This window comes from Apostichopus japonicus, chromosome 8 (genome assembly GCF_037975245.1).
Source record: "Apostichopus japonicus isolate 1M-3 chromosome 8, ASM3797524v1, whole genome shotgun sequence".
NCBI lineage: Eukaryota > Metazoa > Echinodermata > Holothuroidea > Aspidochirotida > Stichopodidae > Apostichopus > Apostichopus japonicus.
The window spans coordinates 36558784-36582536 of NC_092568.1; the positions used below are offsets into that span (position 1 = coordinate 36558784).

Sequence of the window (23753 nt, forward strand, 5' to 3'; positions counted from 1 at the left end):
CTAGTACGTACACTGAAGGTATGACAGACAAAAGAAGTTACCATAATTCATAAGGTATCCAGGGCTGTATAGTCTCAAAGACTGGAATTAAAAGCTTACTTCAAAGCTTTTTGATGTAATATTTTTACTTTTGAAAATCAATGGAAATATTCAAAATGAACGCATGAATCAACGTGCGAAAGGCTTCAAAAGTGATCTTTGACAAATTTCTTATCCACCCACTTATGATATTACTAAAGGAGGGGTCAAATGGTGTCTCAGTTACAGAAAAATTTCTTTAGTAAGGGTGTGAGGGATCATGGGTGGGGGGGGGGATAGTTAGATGGGATAAGGGTTAGAGGTGTGAAGGTTAGTTCCATAGGTGACCCTTTTGGCCTATCAATCATAAATTGTATGATTCAATTTAACTTAATTCGTTGAGAGGACCTGTTTATATTATACTAACATACGCTAATGTAGTAATGTTAAAAAGGTAAATTTTTTGCCTATGAAACCTTCCTTTTGGCCAAATTATTGAAACACTTTCAAGTTTTTCCCACAATGCAATAACACCATCGTACAATTATCATTTTCATTACAGAGAAATCCACAAGCCAAAAAGTTTCCAAGTTGTTGAATCCTTACTCACTGTCAAGTTTACCATGCATGCTATTTGAGCAACCAGTTTCTCACATACCCTAACAAGCATACATCAAAGGTTATACATCACCGGGGGTTACGACCTACCAGGAGTTACGGTTGGAGCCTGGTGGTCTGTCTGCTAGGGTTGATATTGTCTACCTGCATCAAACTAACTACTGTAAGTTATTGATTAATTAAACAAAATAACAGTCTTACAAATCTCTTTGTTTTCCCTGAATCATTTTATAGCTCAATTCAAAGTTATCATCCCCTTATTTCCAAATAGCATGTCAGCCAGTAGAAGACATTTCTCGGTAAGTTATCACAAAACTACCCACACAGCTGTGTTTTTTATCAAGTCAAGAGGATGTAAAAAAGAGTGTAATTTTCAAGCAACAATGTCCTCTCAGTTTGCTTTTAAGCGACCATCAAATGATGCAGTCTAGCAGAGTATCGTGCGATGGTACCAGATTTTCAGTGACCAACTCGCTAGCTAGCTCCTCAAGTTTTATGACAACATGTTCACAAACTGTGAATACAATGATGGTCACAATCTTTACAAGAACCAAGAAAAGACCCCACCTTCAAAAACTGCTTCCAAATATGTTGTGAGTTGTGAGATTTTGAAACTTTTGGGACCAAGTTATAGCAAATCTAGTAATTTTTCGTCCAGTACAAGCTAAATCAGACCGCATGACTTTGAAGGGTACTGCTTCTATGCAAATACCATGAATCTCATTAAATTCCCCTTTTTTTCTTTTTTTTTTCATTTTGTTGGAGACATGGATTTCAGTACAAAAAGTAAAGTTACATCATGTGAATGTTCAGTAGTGGAATTAAACAGTTCAAGCATGCTCTCACATGGGTGGAGGGGGGGGGGGGGCTTGCAAGATAATTTTGCCCAACACTGTATTCATTACTTTCCCAACATTGGCAGAATATTTGGGTACGCAGGTACTGAGCCAATTTCTTGCTCAACTATCTGGTTCTGATTTTTCTACCTAGTGCAAAACACTATATCAAGCTTTTGCCTACCACTTATTCTTACAATTTATTAGTATACAATAGAACACTAGGTTTGTTCATGTCCCCCCCCTCCTTCGACATTTCTCCAGACCATTCTCCACCTTCTCAATCACAAGTGGGGGGGGGGACCAGTGGCCCTGGCTAGAGGACATGTAATGTTCAATTAAATGAAATATTAAATAACATTCTGACCAAAAGGTCGATTTTTTTTTTTTTTACTGAACCAACCCAAGCTTGGCTCTTCAGCTCCATGGGGTTTCCCAAAGATTTTGGAACCACATAAACTTGTTTACAGTGTGAGAGAAATACTATTTGTTGCAATGGATACTAGGATTCAATATGCCCAACGGGCAAACTGAACCCGATCTTATTCAGAGCGAAAATAAGACAGTGACATCAGAGAAGACATGACAGAAAATTGAAAGTAATTTAAGAATTTGACAGATAATTTAAAGAGTAAAACCATGTGTCAGACAAGCCCTCTAGCTTCAACATCTTATCTTCATCACTTGTTCACCTGTTCGCTTGAGTACGCTGGCTCATTACGAGACACCTTTGACTATGTGATCCTATTGGTGGAGCCCATCCATCCGACGACCACAAATATGAAACTTGAAAGTGAGCACAGACGCCTTCACATCATAGACATGTGAACATGGTTACAACAGACTGTGCAGTAGTGCTAATACCTCACTCACACTGTGGCAATTGTGCTACAAATGTGAACATGCTCTTTATATGTTTTATGAAATTGTACTTTAAATACCAGGGATCACAAATGCCTCATAGGGCATCACAAGGTTGGATGGGAGAGAGCTCACATTTGTTGAGAGGGGGGTAAAGAAGGGTGAAATATATTTTTGATGGGGTTATGTGTGGGGGGCGGGGGAGGACCATCCCAGGTCTTCTCTAAAGTTGGATGATTCACTTACCTGTTTCACTACTGTTGTCACCAGAATGCACTGAAGATACCATACTAGTGAGAGGTGGGTCTGACCCAGGATTGGAGTGTGTGTCCTCCTGTTGTTGGTTATACGCCCCGTGACCTGGTCCCGAATTTGAATTTGCCGGCAGCCCACTGTTTGAATTCAAACCTGTCTGGTTCTGACTTTGGTGTAAAACCTGTCAGAAGAAACGGAAGAGAGAAGGAGAAAATAAGTATGTCAGTGTTACTAGCATCTCTGATCTAATTCCTGTAAAAAGGTCATCGGTGTACTGGTACCCAATTTCAGCATGCTAAATCTTGCTAGACACATTCTTCAAAAGTATATTCCTGGGGTAGTTCGGACTCTCCACAGTACTTCTTGACATTGAATTTGTGTCCGCAAATATAAGAGATTTCAATGTCTCCGTGAGGACAAATGTCTCAAGGGTACAGGTAAAAATTGCTTGTTTTGAAGTCGGTTCACCGAATTATGACCATTTTCAGACTTTCTAGCATATTTTGGGCCAGCACTGATGACTGATGAATATTCATGTTTGTGGTGAAGCAAACACATTTTGAGAATAAATAAATATTACTGAAAAACAAAAGTATATCATCATTCATTTAAAAATAATCAAAGATAAAATAATGCAAGAAATAGAAAATCTATGTAATACAACATTTTCTCTGCTTTCTCACCACTACAAATAGTGAATAGCTGTTGCAAAGAAAAAATTATCATGAAACATTTTTTCTTTAATGCATTATAGTTTAATTTTAGAAAATCAGTCACAATCCAACTCCATTTATTGCATGCTATTTTAATGGGTTGTTATCTTCGCTTATAACTATACGATTGATTTATTGTTTTTCTGAATTATTTACTTGTTTACTTCTTTACGCTATCTGTTTACTTTGTTTGTTTACTTATTTTTGCCTGGGTAATTTTTGTGTCTGTCATCTTCTGTTTTTGTTTACTTTGAGGTTTACAATACCCTCTATGAAATATTCATTTCAGAGCAGAGTAGCAATGATTATTACACTTCTTTAAAAGCACCAAAAAATAAAAATAAAATGTAAAAAATCGTGACAGCTGTGGGAAACCAGCAATTAAAAAAAGACAATGGTAACACCATGCACCACCTTGGTAGAGGCTATAAAACACAAGCAAAAGGGGCAGAACTGGAAAGAAAAATGTCGGTCACTTATAGTAACACACTGCGTAGCTTGGCATGCTAGTCATTCTGATGAAGACCCAGGGAATCCCTTCAGAAGCCGTCCGACTCAATTTCACACAGAGTAAGTGACAGGTGTTATAATTTCTGATCAGCATGTCCAGGGGCGGGCTTAACATGATGTCGAGAATGAATGGATACCACGCGTCCGTGGGACGGGCAAAATGCTCTTCACAAAACAGCCGGGGTAACCCATCCCTGCTGGAACATCTTCCATACCACGTAATATTCTCGTTCCTTGCTTATATTAGTTTCACCTTGTAACACCGGTCCAGCGGGGGCATGGTAATCAGCGACAACCCTCGTTGATGGGTTTTTTTTTCTTTCTCCATCCTTTCGCTCTGGAGGGTTCAAGTTCATTTAATTTTACGTTGGCGAGATTTAAAACCACACAAGTGTTACATTGAGCTATCTAATTTCGCAAGGTCTGCATATCGTCTTTTGATGTTTCTACTCTGTTCATTGTCCACGGCTCATAGCTTTTCATGTATCACACACGTCCTGCTGTGTTTTATAACTAGTAGTCTCTAGGTGTTTATAATGTACATGTTGACAGGCTTATGAATTAGTCAGGAATCTCAACAATAAATGAAAGCAAATTGAAAGTATCTCTTAATGGTTACACGATTCAATGACAGAATCCATCTGCACTGGGCAGTCTGTCACCATGGCAACCGAACAGCAACTGACCATGTTTACTTGTACGCTCCCAAAAATTGTCATCAAGGGTTGTTAACTGTACATTGCAAATTTTGTTTTAACACTTTTGGCCATTTATAGCATATAACTACCCAAGTTTGCCAACAATACGGCTCGTTCCACTTTGTTTTCATTTTGGAGGAGGTGCGATCCAGGATATTACAAGGCCCATCTCTCTCCCGTCAATTAATTCTAGTTCACTTTAAAATTGTTAGTATTTAACCTATCAAACACATCCTATTACAGGTTTAAAAATAACTTTTGGCTAAAAGAAAAAAGAAAAAAAAAAGCGTGTCGCATACAGAACCCAATTTTGTTCTTAATTCGCGTTTCCTTATTTCAGTGGAGATTGGCCAAGTTCTGCTTTTCATATTAAATCTGCTTGCATCCCTAGACCATCGCTGCATGTCTATTAAGTCTAGTATATTATTCAATACTTCAAAATTGCACCAAATTAACATTTTGCTGCCTTGTTTTTTACATATCTAAATACGACACTCTTCTAATTAGTCTTCTCTTTATAATCTTTTGTTTCTAAATTGTCATTACTGATGGAGACCCTCTAGGAGATCTTCTTAGGAGGTAACTGTTTTAGAACTTATAACATCGTCGAATAATCAGATTTGACAAGCAGCGCTTACAACATGTCAAGATTTCATGATAACCAAATCGGGCTCCTCCTCCTCCCAGGATAAATATAGCACTGCAAGGAACAAGTTCATTACTCTGTACGAGAGGCGATAAGAGTGGAATTTAGGCTAGTCAGAATTGCAGGTTTGATTCTGAAACTTGTATACTTGGTACACTTTTGAGAAAAGTTTAAAGGTTAAATTCCTCTTCTCCCCCCCCCCCGCCCCCCCAACCTTTTACCTTGAATAGCTACAGTATATTGCATTACAGGTATTGTTCACAATTTCGCATGTTTTGGGGCAGATTTGAATTTTTTTTTTTTTTTTTTAATATTCAAAGATTTCCAATAGCAAGTGATGTACAGACCCAATTTCCTTTGAAACAATGAGCCTGAGAATACCTTCACAAGCTACATGCTAACAATGAGAACTACCCGCTATGTAGAATGGGTGGACAAAGGGAGGGGTGGACTAGGTAAGAGGAAGAAATTGAATGACCAAAATGATTTTCACTTTCTAAATATTTTCACTTTCTAAACAATCTCTAAAAGATTTGAATGTGTTTTCCCCAAGAAAATTGATTCCTTCGATTCGGTATCACTAGTGTATCCAAAGGTGAGTCTAATGGTGGCATAGCGCCAAACAAAAATGTGTCACACATAACCCCCACCACCACCCCTTTGCCCACCCCTTCCCCCACTACTACCACCATAATTTGCAAGCGCTGATCCATGCACAGCCGGTAATGGAGTTGCCAAGATATTTCCAAGGGGGGGGGGGGGCGAGTAGTGGAAAAGGGTTAAAGGTAGTCAGTATAGGCTGCTATAATTGCTTGAAGTTTTCAAAAAGTATTTTCCTGGAGGTCTTTACTCTCCAAGTTGTTCTCAGACATTTATATGGAACACACAAGATGACTGTATGTCCCAGTGAGGAAAATCTCCTCGAAGGTTGTACCACAAAAACAGTTTAAGAAGTTTGACCAAAAGTGACCATATTTGAATAATCTAGCATATTTGGGGCCATATAGCAAGCATGCCTTTAAGAAACACTGAAGCAGGCAAACACCAACAAGAGATAAATATTGAAGTTTTAATACATTATTGTGCCATTGTTCCATTCCCAAAACATGATATGGTATGGTTTGCAAATATCATCATCATCATCATCATGATCATATAAAAGCTTTCCTCTCTATGAAAAGAAAAACTGGGACTGTTTGGAATATAAGGTCAAAGTTCAGCCAAAGTGTGATCAGTAATGTAAACAATGTTAGCATGGGGAGTACATGGTACACTTTCCATTGATAAACAGATATTAATCTTGTTTATAAAGGAAGCCTCCATGGAACCAGTCAATTTAAACATTGGGGATGTACTTAAAAGCCACAGGAAATGGAAGCTTTTATCATCAGAGGAATTTTTGTGGTGGTCTTGGTTATTGCAGGGTGTACCCCCCCTAAACTATGAGGATGACATGGGGGGAGGGGGACAGAAAAGTAGTCATATCATATTAAACATGTAGGCAGAGATATGTTTGAAAAATGTTAAAATATTGCTTCAGCTGGCAAACATCTCATTTTGCTTAAAGAAAAATAAACCGGAGACATTCTTACAACATTGCACCTCTGACCCAATTTCCATGTCCCCCTTTCCCTGACCCCACCCCCCCACCCCACATTCCATACCCATCCATATTACTATCCACCCAAAATATCCCCAAGCTTGGCTATACTAAACAGAACAGAAAAGAATCATTTAATCTGAAACAAATTTGTATATAACTCACTGATTATTAAGGAGGCCGTTTTTTTAGATTGCCTTCATTCTGTGATTTAAAGTCATATAATTTATATACTACAACATAGCGAGGGACACTTTTATAATCCCCGATGACATGCACCTATAAAACTTACCCATGATCAGGGAGCCTCAGACCCAACTGTCTTGGGAAAGGTTGGATTCATAAATTCAATGTACCTGCAAGTATTGGGTTATCGATAGAGGCTTCCTCGCCACAAATCAAAGTCTCCAAAATACCTTGAATAGCCTAGGCCCAGCTGTCAGGATCGAAAGGGTATATATATATATATAGACTCACAAAGTCTGAATCAAGCCATCACAGACATAAATCGCAGTGCAAAAAAAATCTCCCCCACCTTGTCAAATCCTATTTCAAGCAATGGGATCTAGTTCTGGACAGGTGTGTGTGCTTGGGGAAACCCTCCTCATTTTTCTTCCTTCGTATTCTATTTGCTTAAATTTGGCTGAGAGGGAAAACCCCTCTCTGACAACAGACAGGCACAGGAGGCACTACTTGCCTTAACAACCAACCAGTCTTTATTTTTAGTGGTACAAGTTCAATGAGGGCCGCAGGTGTAGCGATATGTCATGAGGGCATTACTCCACACCTTGACAACTCCAAAACAATTGCCGTGATAGAGAGGCTTCCCCCAACCACAGCATGTGCACAGCACCCAAGTGGCAAGACAGACACCTTCTGGAGCATGACCTGACAGCAATTGTCAGTAGCCGTCAAACGAAATGAGAGCTGTTAACGAAATGATTACTGGCCTGGTTGGGTGTTGGGTACACTGGCTATTAAAACTCTAATGGATTTAGAGGTGTCGAGACGACATCCATAGCAGAGAAGCTCACACTGGGAGGCTAAGTAGCCATGTACTCTGACGAATCAAGAACCACCACACTAATATCTTAGAACCGTTTAAAAACCCAACAATCCTATAGATTCGTGGCAACGGCGATCGCTGAGAATTTAAACCCAAAAAATTACATGAAAATTTCAGTTTTTTTTTTTTTCGATGCTTCCTTTTGGGCAGATGGTTATCAAATCTAAGGCACCTCGAGTCGTCTGTCCTACCAGAAGACCGAATTGCTGATTCGAAATGTTACTTAAATTGCAAACAGCATAGGCAGACAGTATAGGAGAGACGGTTAAAGCTCTTTAAAGTTCTGAAAATGTCTCAGGGTTTCATTTTAATATCAAAGAACTACAATAAGAAGCATAAAGTCAGTATGGACCTGAATATCGAAATTGATAATAAAAACTTTTGTAAAGTAAATATTAACGACTGTGAAAGAACATCATTATCATGGCATTGCAAATGTACAGGACAAAATATTCACTTTCAATTGTAAATTTTGTGGGCTGTTGTTTGACAAGAAACTTAAAATTTTGTTACCGAATACTTATTTTTTACTCAATTTTCTGCACAAATTAGACCTATACATGAGATGACTGTAGGAATACCAATGCTGCTTCTTATGCCAGCGATTACAAGCTTAGAAAACCTGCACAATTTATTGAAAGTTAGATTAATATATCACATTCCTAAACCAAAAGGTGTAGCGATATTTTCATATCGACATTCATAAAAATTGGTGCACAGTAGTCTCTTCCAAATTTCTTCCCTGATAAAACTCTCTTATTAGACTTTAATAATAAAGTATCAGCTACATGGTATTATTATTATTATTTTGAGAATTTTTTGTGGGTAGGATTCAATGTCCTTCTAAGATGAAATCACATAAATTTCGCTCGTTTGCAAGTGTTATTACATTGATTCATATTGAAAATTCATATTGAAAATTTTGCGACATTTTTTTCTCTAAAAGTAACAAAAAAACAGTCTCTCTCTCCTCTGGCATATAATATTCAGGCCTAGATCACCCTCCTAGCCAATGTGTGCCCTGGTGCGCCTATCTCCCAATTGTCTTTTACGCTTAAAAGACACTCCAAGGCCAGCGAGAAACCCAATCAAAAGAAATGGAAAAGAACCGTAAAAAAAAAAACCAACGCTTTGTGCTTAGCTTCTCTTCATCAAACTGATTGAAATGCTGTAGGAATTTTTTCATTTCCAATAAAAATCTTTCCCTTTTTCTTTCCCTTCTCCAACTTCCCTCCTGTGAAAGTTTTACTCTAAACAAACTACCATTATGAGGGCTGCAAAGCATAAACATAATTGTTCCAGTCCTGGGTTCAAATGATCCTATAAACATACAAAGCCGAAGAACTAAATAAGTAAACAAATCGTAAATATTGTAAAGCCTGGCCTTTTAATAGCCAACAACAAAATATGACAGCGTCTACCCTTTTTATTTTTTTTCCTTCTTTCGACTATACGCATTTCTTGGGATCACTCTCCCTAGATAAGCAACTGACTTTTTCTTTTTCCCTCCTTGTTTTTCACTTGTCGGGAATGATAATGCTGTTACGTCTGTCGTGAAATCCTGCAAAAGATATCTTCCCTTCAAGCAACATTTTAGTGTTAAATTGGCCAAATTTTTTCCCGGTACTGTATTTCAAAACACGATCGCTTTTGACGATATTAAGATCAATAGTTCGATACAAAGAAGTTTATGACACTAAATTTGGTAAACAGAACCAAAAATTCTTCCCTTTCAAACCCCAACCCCCCCCCCTTCCCTTTTTTTAAAATAATAATTATCTTTTCTGTTCCCTGCAGTTCCTCCTCCCTAGCACCCACACCATTGTAACACTTTTCATACTATGCAAACAAAAAAATCTTAAAATTCTTTCGATTCTTGCCTTCTTTTTTTCATTGATAATTATTGAATGAATAAAGTCTTAATAACATTGTAAAAAAGGTTATGTTGCATTTTTTTTTTACATTTTTTTATTTGTCTTCTTTTTTGGGTATCTATGTACATGTGCATGTCCGTGTGTATGTGAGTGTGTTTATAAATGTTATTATGTGTTTGCCCCATGATTTATCGGCATCATCAGTGTACGCCTGTTCACAAATGACTGACTACTTTATAAAAAATATAAGCGGTTCTAATTCAGCTTCAGACTGCGATCGATTCACCCAAAGTGCGTGGAACGAGACGGAATACTTTTTATAATATTTTATTTATACACCATTTTTTTTCTTTCTTTTTCATAATTTTTTTTTTACTTTTTTTTTAATTCTTAAAAATGTATTCTATCTTATGGTGTTCTTGCTTTGTTTAACCTCCACAATTTTCTGAGCTGGCAGGCTGTACCAGTACCCACCCGACTGGCTAAGTACGAGGAAAAATCTGAGAATGAATTCCAGCAGCCTAGATATTGAGACATGAGAGGTGAATTCATTTGCCTGAGGCAACGTTGTCGTTCAACTCTGTTCTGTGTGAAGGATGAAGCTTCCTTTCCTTCTTCTTCCATCTCAAATTGAGATTCATACGCTCAATGTTTACTTAGCAGTGCGCACTGAAGCAGTTGTCCAGCGCTAGTTTTTCGGCATTAATATTTCACTTATTCCTAAACTAACTTTGAAAACGCTCGATTTGGTCGGCCACTAATGCATACACAAACATGTGTGCAATTAAGAGCTCAGGAAAACACATGGGGAGGAGAGAAAACATGGCTCATTAGCGAATTTAACCAACACTCATAGTCAACTTGGCCTTGCCTTTTAACCTAGCAACACATAAAGAAAAGTAAACAGCCGAAGCTTCCTGAGCGTGTCAGCACAGTGATACAGCCATGCCGCTCGCTGAAACCACGACGACGGCAGCAAGCGAGAGAGAGAGAGAGAGATAGCTAGAACGTTGGGTGACATAATACAATGGAGATTTATTTTGAATTTTCACCTGGGGCTGATAATATCCTTCCATTATTAAAGAGAGGATTAAGGGCGCATTGTACAGGTGGCGGCATTGTCACCCTAACTTTTGTGAAACCGAATCTATTGATGCCTCATACAACTTGTCATTGTAGCGACGAAACTACAACATCGTTTCGGCCAGCTAGATACAATCTTACAGTTATCATTGAGACCTGGTGATCAAATCGTGTTAAGAACAGCTTGAAAAACTGCGACCAAAAGATGTATTTCGCAATACTTCGTAGTTGATATGCAGACCTACGCAAAAATGAAGATATCAACCTCCTCGCTACTACTGGTTTTTTAGCAAACTTTATATGTACTTTCAAAGCAAGAGAAATTCACGAACATAAACACAAACAACTTCATGACAAATTTGACCTCAAAACAAAGACCTCGATAAAATTTTATGTTTTCAACTTTCGACATTATTCAAACTATATTTTCTATAAGATTACAGACCGTAACAACTTTCAGATACATTAAGAAGTGGCAGTTAAGATAAAATGTTGTAACATCTTCCACATGTTTGTCATTGTCATTGTCTTTGTCGCTGTGGATGTCACTAATTATAAGTACTTCAAATCGTTGCGATGCTCAGTTTTCGACCGATGTGTAAAAAACCCTCTGTACAAGGCACATTCATGCTAACAGTGTTCTGCAACAAATTTCCAATTAAAGCATGTAACATTAAAAATGCTCGACAGTGTTTTCACACTGTTCGCATTAAAGGCTGCAAGGCATTTCCAGCCACACACACCTATATATTCCATTTTCACCTCAAATCCAGATGACTTGGAGACTATTTCAACGCTGAAGCCCTGGTTAACACTATCAATCATCTTGCTGGTAGACTACAAGTGAGGAGTATTTTAAACGTGCGTACGCCACAAATTTTCATCCGAGCCAAATGAAAGCCTTCTACTGTTTACAGATAGTAAAACAATAGGATGTTCATGCCTTAATGGTCTCTGTTTACAACTTTTAACTAAAAACTTGGAAATTTGGGGGTCCATAAAATTTCAAATTAGTCACTTCGACAGTCAATATACACACACAGGTGTTTACAGAACTTTAAATAGATCTCCAAATGCAGATAAATATATATATGTTACAACCTACTGAGCATTAATTTGAGACATGACATATAACATGGTATTACTTAGGTAAGGTACTCTTTTAAGTGCCAAAATGAAACTTGTGAATATTCATGAAGGGGTCGGTCGGTTCAGGCATTTTCTTATCACCGCTAGGTTTAAGACTGACTGGTATTAGAAAATATCCTATAGAATGTGTATACCCCCATAAATAGATGAACATACTTCCTAAGTTCCTACCCATTTATCTTTCACAAACAAGAACGCTTTTCTATGGATATAACCTACCAGAGAATGTGGATAACTGGATGGTGAAGTTTGGAAAGGAATGTGCTACAATAAATATCTTTAGCATAAAGGTTAATTTTATGGGTCTGTTTGGACATACGTACCATTTCTTATTATGAAAAGGGGTAATCTAAAAAAAATTAAAAATTTTGTACAGACTTCACAATTGTTATTGATTTTTTTTTTTTGAATTATTCTTTTATTTTCTGTTTTTTCCCCTTTTATATAGACTTTATTAGGATTATAAATAGTTGAACTGAATGAACTAAAACAGTTCATTCTCTGTATCACTTCTCATGTATAAAAATATACGATACGCTACTCCAATTCTCTCTACACTGCTAATACCACGATATTAAAACCTCCACGGTTTGGGCAAATTGCGGCTAATTTTTTACGATGTGACTCATAAAACTACAGAAGGATACTACAAAACTCATCTCTTTTGGCATTGCTTTCCCCAAATAAGAGAAAGCCTTCTTGGTATCTAACTCAATTACTGGCAGCTGGTTGGTACTTCCATGTGGTTTAATCTGTTAAAGTTATCATAAAAATCTCAGGGAAATACAGGACAAATTGGCGATATAATCAGTGTTATGAAAAAAATAAGCAAGGTAAAAAAAAAATCATAAAAATAATCATAAAAATTTATATAGAAGAACCTCTCGCTTGGTATTTTCTGAACTTTTAACATTCTTGCAGAGAAAGAAAAAAAGAAAAGAAAAAAAAAGCATTAATACTTCATCTTATTCTTTATATTCTTCTTCTTCTTCTTCCCTATTTGTACTGGAAGAAACTTAATCAAGATCCGATGACGATTCGGATAATGAGAGAATAAGAGGAGAGAGATGGAGATGGAGAGAGAAGAGAGAACACCGTAGGAGAGCTGTGAATGTCTTGATTGTGGTGTATGAGAGACTTGAAAGCTGTAATTGCAATCTTTCATTAGCGTTCTGTTTCACTCCCTCTACAAGCTGAAAGCAATCAATCATTGCTCACCGATTGATGCAACTCTTTATTCCTGAGCTGAGTGTTTGGCCCTGACTAAGTGAATTTTAACACAATTTGTGAGACTGATGCGAGCTAGTGAAGCAAGCTAGATGAAATTAGTGTTCCCATCTCAAGCATTTTTGTTAGGCAAATTGCAGCAGTTTGCAGACGGCTGAAAACACAATCGGGCAGCCGGGAACTGTCACAAATTGAATCTATCGGTCATTCACTTGTGCCGTCGGTAACTGTTTACGCTGGTGGCGCAAACATGTGACATATCCGAGCACACCTCAACAGAAAAAAAACGAAAACCCCTCCGAGGCAAATCTCTGACGAGGTCCCAAATTAACGTGATCATTTTGCAATAACTGGCGAAACAATTGAAGATGAATCTTTTCAATTTATGGGGCAGGTTGGCCGGAGGGGGTTTCTCCCAACTGTTTCCTTGTATTCATGCTCCTAACGTATGATGCTTCTTTCCAAAACGGACTGGTTCCCTTTTCTGCTAAACTGTAATTTGATCAGTTTGTAAACAAAACAGTATTGGGTTGGAGCTGTCTTTGTGGTTATACAAAAAAAGAAAAAGAAAATATTGGAGAAGAAGAAGAAAAAGATGAGTAAAGTCAAGAAAAAGTTTATAAAGAAACTTTCACAGAGAGAGGGAAGGAAATTTGATACAATTCTGCGGTTTCGACTCGACTTTGCTAACATTGTCAAAGTAGGGCGTTTACAGATGTAAGAGAAAGGGGGGGGGGGGAATAAGAATTACGGGAAAGGTCTTCATTTTAGCTTCAGCAGTAAAAGCTGACATCAAATGCTCACCCAAAAGTGTTTGGTTTGGTTTGGCAATCATTTTGTTAAAAGTGAAACATATGAATGAATAAAAAAAATATAAAATGTGAAAACTTATCAGCAAATGGATTAGCCATGATATTATTAGCCATGTACACCACCGAGATGTATTAAAGATACTCAATTAGAAACTAATGCAGTGAGAATACTTGTAGAGAGAGAGACCTTTGTAGCGACTGCCATTTTGTGCTGTTATAATGAGTGTATATACGAAGATCATGTTAACTGCGCAACACCCCCCCCCACATAAAACCCATTGTAATCAACACCAGCGCCGATTCCTTTTTTCCGGAAAACCCAAGTCTATAATTTATGGCTACGAGGAATCCTAAGGAGGTACTTGTATTGACTTCCCTCTCTTCTTTGTCCTTTTGTTTAAAACAAATCATAAATGATATGACAGATTTTGAAATGTTAACCCGAGAGCTCCTCCTAATTGCCTAAAGCACTACCAGCACAATGTAGCTGGGAGGATATTTGTCCTGGTCATATGAGGGCATAAGAGCTTCTCTCTACCCACTCTCTCCTTCTCTTACCACCACCAAAAAAAGAAAACAAAAAACAAAAAAAATCTCTCTCCACAAATAGCTTTCAAAATTTTTTGGGCTTCAACAGTCATTCTGCAATAGTCATTACATCATCTGTACCAGTAATGGAGGTTACAATCAAAGTTTTAGGACACCACAGATCTGCAAACCACTATAACTATACTTAACTTCAACATGGAAGTTCCTTAATACAGAGAGAGTTTTTACCCAAAAGTAGTATAAACCACAGATGAGAGATGCCATCAATGAAATATCAATTGTATGTTGCTGTCAACACAGCCACATGTATATACATAAGTACATAACTGTCTTAGTGCTGCTGCAAAGCCATGAGTGGTGGGGGGGGCGGCACGGTTGGGGGGGTCTTTTGCCCAAACGGCATACATTCTATAAAGCAAAGTTGTGTACACTGGTGCAAATGTAGCTGAAATGATGGATCTGGTAGCACTATTTTACACCTACAGTAAGGCTCATATCTCAATGTGGATGAGACATCCCTAGCTACAGTAACAAACGGTACAGATATTTATGGAATGAACTGTGACATTTATAAGAATTATGAATTAAGGAACATGTTCAGGAGACCATACAGTATAATAAAGATGATGGCAATTACCAACTTAAATACATTCTGTATTCCATTCATAAATGTATTCCCAAATGTACTTCCCAATGTATTCCAATCATAAATGTAGTCCTAATGTATTCCAAGTCTGTATTCCCCATTGACAGAAGTTTTTGGCACAAAGTAGGTGAAAAGTAGATGGCGAGTTTGAAGACAGTACAGTGGATACATTATGGCATTATATTTATTATTATGCTGTTTATTTCAGAAAGATTCAGGTCAAAGAGACTATGTTTATATTTTCTAGAAATGTTTTCTCGCCAAGATGACATACCTGAAGTAAACTAAGATAGTGTACACCATTCATGAGGTTTTGTTACAAGAAATCTGAAGACACAATGCAGAAAATCTCCCCTTCAGCAGAACTTACAAATCAACCCCAAAACATTACAAACACCTTCCATCGTTATTATTTAACTACCCCCGTTGAGCATAACTAGAACAAATACAACTACAGGCCAACAGTTTGAAGGTAACCTATTTTTTTCTCAGTGTATCTTTCAGTGTATTTAAAAAAGAAACCACTGTGGTAATTAGTAAATTATGAGAATTGGGAACATTTAAGGCAGAAATTCAGCCAAAAGGGTGATTTGGAGGCGAGGGGAGGGGTGGGGCGGGAGCACGGGAGGAGAGAAGGGAAAGACAGGGTACAAGAAAGTTAAAGGAAGTCTGTAAGTCTTTTTCTGATTTGAAAGAGCAAAATGGTTGGCTTGAAAAGATTTCCTGTGAGGGAAATTCATAACATACAATTTATTTCCATGCTCTGCCAAAAGGAATTTTCCAGTCCTATGCTGGCACCCAAATCTTGTGGAACGAACCAGTTTTTGCAGGCAGTGCCAGTCGGGGGATTAAACCACCAAAGCTTTGACATAGCATAACCAGAATATTCAATTTGTTGACAAAAATTTTTTGTCTGCCGACATTAGAGGAAGGCTAATTGGATCATTATAAACACACACACAAAAATTATCAAAGAATTACTTTGGTATGAATATAAAACCATTCATAATTCCTACTAATCTACTAGATTCATTGTCTGTTGACTATGAATTTATGATGAAAAAAATCCCATCAAAATATTTAATAGTGACTCTTCAAGATTTCTTTGGGCTATTTTCAACATTCAAGCAAACCTCTCCATCCATCCAATAATAAAGAGGCCAATATTTTTTACTTTCGAGAAATCAGTGGACAAATTAACTAAATTTGTATTTGCTGATAAATATCATTTTACACAGAGACCACAAAGAACCCCCCCCCCCCACAATTGCCATCTCACAAAGGATTCCATAACCTCGGGGAGATAATTGTTCAGTTTTGCTCCTCCAGAAAAAACTTTGTCCCGAGCTTTTCAGATTAATTTCAGATTCATACGACAACTGTTTTTCTTTCCATCTCCAAGTGGCGCGTCCATGGTTACGTACGTACCGAAGAAGAGGGGAAGAAAAGCCGCAATCCGACACCCGAGACCTAGTTGTGTCTTTTGTGAGGCATCGTTCCTCCAAGAGGCTTTTGAGCTCGAGAGAACGGGGAATCGGAGCCGATAACCATACAGGGCCAACGATGACTATCTGCCTACGTGGCATTGTTGAGGGTACTCTTCAGATATGGATACAGAGTCTCGTTCAAACGTGCCACGTGCCTTCTTCTCTCTCGGAGAGAAACGATGCTCGCGCTGCCCGAGAGAAATCTTTTCAAGTGTTGTTTAGCATTCATAAAAAAATATAAACTTGAGGCTTTGATAGAACCGAAGTAGAGAGAGAGAAAAAGGGAAAAAGGGCGAAAATAAAGAGCAAATGTGTTCATAACTACGAACACAGACCTTTTCTTCTTTCTTTTTCTTTCGTTGTTTATACCGAGAAGATTATTGAAGGACGATATAGTGATACTTATATTCGAAGATCTGTTGACTGAATCAAAAGTTGGGAGTGGCAAACAGAAGGACGAGGCAGAACGTAGTAGAAGAACTATCTATAGTAGTAGCCAGAGATTGTGGCTGGATAAGGAGCAAGAAAGCCCCTCCTGTTGGGCTTTATTTATTGTGCCCGAGCAATTTCAGCTTACGCCGGACATAAATGGTCGATCAAATTCATGATCAAATTCATAACTGGTAAGAACCGGCTCGAAAAGGAATTTTAACGTGTTTATTGCCAGGCCATCGCATGAGTCATTTCATGATGTGATGATCCAGTACCTAGGGAATTGGAATGAAAGACTTCCAATTGTCCTTTTAATTTAAGACATTGGACATAATTCTGCCAATGTAAACATATAAAACTCAAACTTTGGTAGTGTGGATGGGGAAGGAAAGGTTAGATCCCATAATTCTGTGGCACTCGCTTGAAAAAGTATTCCGTAATCAAAGGTACAAACAAATGCAGAAATAGGTATATATACTACCGGAAACTGTCGCGGACTGTCGCATGTTTCTAATTTAAACAATAAAGATACATTAAGAGACGAGTGAGAAAGAAAGAGAGCAAGATCTTTGCCCCTTCATCTCGATAAATTGTGCCCCATTTTACCGTAAATATGATTTATAAGAGATGTGACTTTGACCAACCAGAGAATAGCTCTCAGAAATATTAACAGAAACAAATCAATTAACTTGTTTATAAAAAATTACTCCACTTTACGCAGCTCTAGAACATTCAGATCTATTTCTTGACACCACTTTCCGTCTATTTCTGGTTCTCTAGTCCAGTTTCCCCATTAGGGGGGTTTCATGTTTTTAAGAGGTAAGGTTGTAATTTTTTAGTTATTCCATAGTCCTTTGTAAGGAGGGCATGTTAGATGAATGCTTTATCAATTTTGCCCACCCAAAAAAGACACACATGAATTCGGGGGGGGGGGGGGGACTTTATATTCTGAAGGTTCGGAAAAGGTGCACGACCAAACAGTGGTACTATAAAACAGTTATTTAACTTTGCAGACTACCAGGCAGTCAATCACTAATGATAACTACACTATAAGCAACAGCGTGTTGGCACTTTAAGCCATTGACCTATGTGGATGGTCGCCCAATAAATGAGCGTGCCCATGGAAATATGACCTCATGTTGTTGGGTGGGTATTTATCATACAAGCTGTCCTCCATAATCAGAGACCATGTCAACAGTCTTACCCAGAAAAGTTTATCTTTGGGATATCCTTGTTTAAATTTATGTCCCACCTGAAGTGAAGAGGTGATGGAGAGGAAATTAAAAAGTTAGGTTACATAATGATTGCTGGCTAGTAATTACTTCTCCTACAAAGCAGCGTGACATCGGAATTACAGGAAAACGATTGTATGGAATAATTTGAACTTGTTGCTGTAGAAGAGTATACAACTTGCTTTAATGACAACTGGCTAAATCAACTGATTCCTCTGTTAAGTCTGTAGGACATACAGAATACAGACAACTTAATCACAGGATACATTTTATGACCAAAGTGCACGGTATATTCAATATCACCAGCTTAGTAGATTCAAACCCACTATTTCGGTTAGCCAGGGTTCCACCCCACATTTTCCATCAACTGCATGAATAACTGACCTCCAAATACGACTCCTCGATACCACTGCCCTCCCCCCCCCCTCCCTCCACCCACATAGAGCTATAGCAAATTGACGTTTTAACACATTTGATGATTGAACACATTACACCTGTGTATATTAATCAACATGTTGATTTCACATCTACCAATCTCTAAATGATATTTGGTCAAAATAATCATTTCAATTTCAACTTTTCTCACCACATTTCTTGTTTTTTTCTTTTCCAAACTTGTTATACATTTTGTTATATTTATCTTCAATTTTCTCCTGATAGTGACCTCCCCCAATGAAGGCAAAAGTTTCAACAGAAAAAGTACGAAGTCACAAAATAACATGTTCTTTTTCAACCTAGAAAAGAAGCCCGCCCTTAGGGCCACGGAAAAAAAATCTGTGAAATATCAAATTTGCCAGAAATAGTCCCAAAACAGACGGATCCCATCACTAGCCAAATATCGTCGCGTGTTTAGTGTTTACAAACTCTTAAAAAGAGGTCATATTAATTATCAGGGAGTCGCCATGTCTGCTCACCCTGCAGTGTACATTTATAAACTGAATAGAAACCAATATTGCATCATAATTGATCTCCCTACCACCACAAACGATTATTGTTTTGGTTTTTCCCCCCTAATTCTCTTCAATACTTGATCAAGGTTGTTTCTCCTAAAACTGTAAAATATTTTTGGACTGCTTATTGCCCGTATTTTTAAATAGGGAACACCTCCAATTAAAAGTGTAATTAAATCTACAAATTTCGACCACAGTTTTGATGGAACTGATTATTATTTTAACCAATCTACTTTACACAGCAAATCTTTATTTAACCAATTAATCTCTTTAATTAGCACTTTAAAAGATGGTAGTCAGGATTTTAAACAGTTGATAAAAACTACAGTGTGTCAAACCAGCTAGTTAATGATTTTGTACATAAATTTCAAATGACAAATACAATTTCAACCAGAAATCGCAATAAGTATTAATTTCATTTTTGCAATGAGATACCTTCTAAATATGATAATCAGGCTTAGCTTATGACTACTGTGGGAATTGAAATTGACAAGAAAAAGTGCAGACACAAATATATAATTTCGCATCAGAATTTTTTAAAGTCATATATTGCGCACAAGTGCCATTTCTGTCCATTTTCTTTTTGCTCCTGTTTATCTTTTGTTCCTTTTCTACCTTCGCCCATTGTTCGCGGTAAAAAACAAATTTCACTTCTTACCACAAAGACTTTCTATTATTCATTAAGGGTAAAAGGTGGAAAAGTATATCAATGTCTTTTTTTAAAGTCATTATTCCATAATTATGTAAGACACAAGTACAATATCCTCAATTGCGTGTGGGTTTTTTTTTTCCTGTTTTTTTGTCTCTTTCTCAACCATTAATTGATAAGTTTTGTTCACAGTCAAATCATGGCATTGCAGTAGTAATATCCAATGATAAGATAACAACTTGTGAGACACTGCCCAAAAGCCATGTTCTAACATTGCATTATACATGATGTTCATACTCTACTTAACAATAGTTTCAGACCATCAAATGAGTTACGGACAGGTGTTGAAATTACATCTAATGACTTCAAAGATTAAAGGAAAAATATCAACAACATAACCCCCCCCCCCCCCAAAAAAAAAAAAAGGTATTGGTTCATATTTCATGTTCCTGTATGGTGGCAGTCACCTTCTTGAGGAAAATTAAGAGAGAAAAAACCTAATTATTTGCAAATGTAACGTTGTGTGCTTAGACTAGATAACAGGCATTCTGGTAAATACACGCAGACACACACAAATAAGTATGTGTATAACAACCATTCAGTTTTCCCCTCTCATATTGCTGTAGTCCCCTCTCCCTTCCCTCCCCCTGTCCCTTCCCTCCCCCTGTCCCTTCCCACCCCCTAACCCTTCCCAATGCGTGTTTCTATTCTCCTTAAGATTTAGCAATTACAAGGCGGGACAAACAGCTAAAAATGCTTTTAATTAAAAGCACTCAATGCACAGGGCAGCTGTTAGAACTCACCCTCACTGGAATCAGTGGGTGACTTTACCTGCATTCTCTCTCTATCTTTACACAGCAGTTTTAAAGGAAACCAACAGATTGCATTCATGGTGCTTAATGGACCATGATCAAGTCAGTCAGATTAACCTGGTATCATTGCAAAAACCTATAAACAGGAACAAAGAACTTCTATTGTGCATGCCCTATTTAGTTTGGCTAGAGATGGTTCAGGTTTGTCCTCAACTTGAGGACAAAAAAAAAAAAAATTAGGGGAAAAATAGATCAAACATAAAGAAAGGTAAAGGGCCTTCAAAAAAACCACAGAAATGGGAGTCTGATCTAAACAAAAATCCTGGCAAGAACTGACCAAATATGACCACTGCTGTGACTTCACGTGACCTTACACTGCAGTTTGAGGATTGCATAGGGCCTCCTAGTACCATTCATACTCAGTAGTCATTCTACCTGCCCTAAAGACAACTTGTTTTATACCCCTAAATAGCAACTCTCTCTGTCTTTTTCAGCTCCATGGGACATATTGTATGCCTCTATCCATGTCACAGGATAGAAAAGACACATTGATATTGATGTCCGTTTGTGTGAACGTAATCCAAATATTAAAGGTGGGAGGTGGGGGGAAGGAGGAAATTTGTGTGCTTATTAATATTCATCACCTCTATAGCTTGGACTCTACATCCATGTTTTATTTTTTTCTCTGGCAGCAACAAGCTCTATTTCTTGAAATAATTTAATGACCATAACTTTCTGTGTAAAAATATTGCTTTTCCTTCATCACTGTTTTACATCTGATGACAGTGATGTGAATACTAAACCATCTACTACTAAGTTGGGCTAATTTGGCAGCCCTTTAAGGATTTACTACAGCAGATATCTTATCCTCAATCATTTATATCTGTAATAACTATGAATGAGAATCAAACTGTGGAGGATTAGTTCGCCCTGCAAAACAATCCAAAAACATTGATCAAGAAAGTGTGAGACCTATATAACGAAAAAACCCAAGCCAAAAAATTTTGAAAAAGTTTATCAAACAATGCATAATGATCAATTTTCTGTTTCAAAGTGACTGCATTTTTCTTTTGAGATAAATTAACCCCAACCCACAATTTTTGCTTTCATTACATGGCCAGCAAGTTTGAGGAATAGAAATCTTTCATTGTCATCAACAATGTTTGCTATAACATGAGAAAGAGAGAGTACATTGTGAAATTCCTTAGAGCAAATATATGGTTGCCATGTAAAGTGGTTGCTATGTAAAGTGTACTACTATAGGTCATGCACCATATGTACTCCTATTGCCAGAGCAGGACCCTAACCACATCAAAGGTCATCAACTCCCACGGCATGTCTGCACACCCTAGGGCAGTTTCTCAACTTTTAAAATTACTAATTTTACATCATTCATCAACTTAGCTGATCATATGTTTGGACCAATCTTCTGAAGCTCAGCAACAAACATTAAAAGCAACTTTTTGGGGACAAGGCTTGGTAATTTTTATGTTATATAAGCAGGACAACTCCCTGCGTTTGAGACATCAAGCCCCACAATGTTAGAACAGGTTTTCATAACCTGTTTTCACTAAGGTTGTTCATTTTGCTTCCTCCGTGCCACAAGTTTCTTTCTGCAGTTGTTAGCTAATTTAATTTGCCTTTAACAAATCGTTATCAACAAACCTAGTACTGAAAATGAATCAAAACGAGAGTACAACCGAGAAAACAAACACCTCCCTCTACAAATTGATTTCCATGATATGAATATTGATCAGGGATTTTATTTATTATTGCATGTATGCTTTATTTGAAAAACTTAATTTGTTTGTCTGGGACACCTTTTCAAATTAATATCATTAAATCACGTACAAGAGAATCAACTCAGAATTATTCAACGTTGAAGACCATTCTTTCTGCATTTTGTGGACAAAATTTTTGACGAATCAATTGAATTAATATCCTGCACATTGCATGGACCTAAATTCTATTTTTGTATTGAAAGAATTACCTAAAATTCCCCCCACCCCCCCCCAACAAATACATTTTCAAAGTTGGAGATTAAACATTGACATGTTTCTTAACACTTCTATTTAAAGGTAACTCATTTTCTATCCAGATCTGATGACTGTTTCCAACCCAATTTCTCCTTAATAATTAAAAGATTAAAAAAATCTAAAACTTATTGTGTGTGAATTAATACATTGAAATAAACACCAACCTATGAAAACAAGAAAAAAACATATTTTAACATTGAGGGCGGCGACTGAACCCGTCACATGGTGTAAAATTTACCAAAAACCTCCCATTATTTCTTTCTTTTCCATTTGTCTTCCATTTTTCCTCCTTGGGTTTGGGTTCATGGATGACAATGTAGCTGCGAATAATTATGCGTGTATTATTTGAATGGTACAATGCAAGGTTAATTGTCTCTTTGTTCTTTATGTTGACAGTGACTATTTTTACATCAGCCTTTCCGATATCTTCCCCCCCCCCCCCATTTTTTTTTTGGATATGGTTTAAGCTAACACAGACAGACAACCTAGCAAAATAAAACAAAAATAGACTTTGGACCTTGTTAGCGATGTTTGGACTTCCATTGCCGAATATATTTGTATACATACACAGACCATAATACTTGAGAAAATGGTACTTAAAAATAAAAAGCTAGTTAGATATGGGCAATATGTCATAATTTCGGCATCTTTGGAACCCCTGTTTGATTTATGATTAGTATGAGTTTGAGCACAGATGGTGGATAACTCCAATTCGCAAGGAATTTATCTTCAAATTTATTTGTTAATAAACAGAACCATTTACATTGTATAGCACGACATTCAAAAAATTTTTCCCCCATTTTTTGTTGCAACTTAAGAATTGACTCGCTTATAAAGTAGACTGGGAAACTGAGAGAGTTCGAAACTGAAGATCACTGATAAACAAAGAAAAATAGCATTGCTACATTTCTAGTGTAGGAACAACAAGCATTAGGGCTTTTAGTTAATTTTTAATTTTTTAAAAAATTTTATAAAATTTTTTTGTAATGAAGTG

At 37.2% G+C, this 23753-nt stretch overlaps 1 protein-coding gene across 5 annotated transcripts in view; it reads right to left on the reverse strand.

Moving 5' to 3' along the window:
* The window catches only part of LOC139971868 (homeobox protein Meis1-like), a 190361-nt gene that overhangs the window by 71434 nt on the left and 95174 nt on the right, over positions 1-23753 (reverse strand). For all 5 annotated transcript variants that reach the window (XM_071978654.1, XM_071978655.1, XM_071978656.1 and 2 more), the window contains one exon: positions 2580-2769. In XM_071978654.1, coding sequence (XP_071834755.1) covers positions 2580-2769 — 190 coding nt within the window. The remainder of the gene's footprint in view (positions 1-2579; positions 2770-23753) is intronic.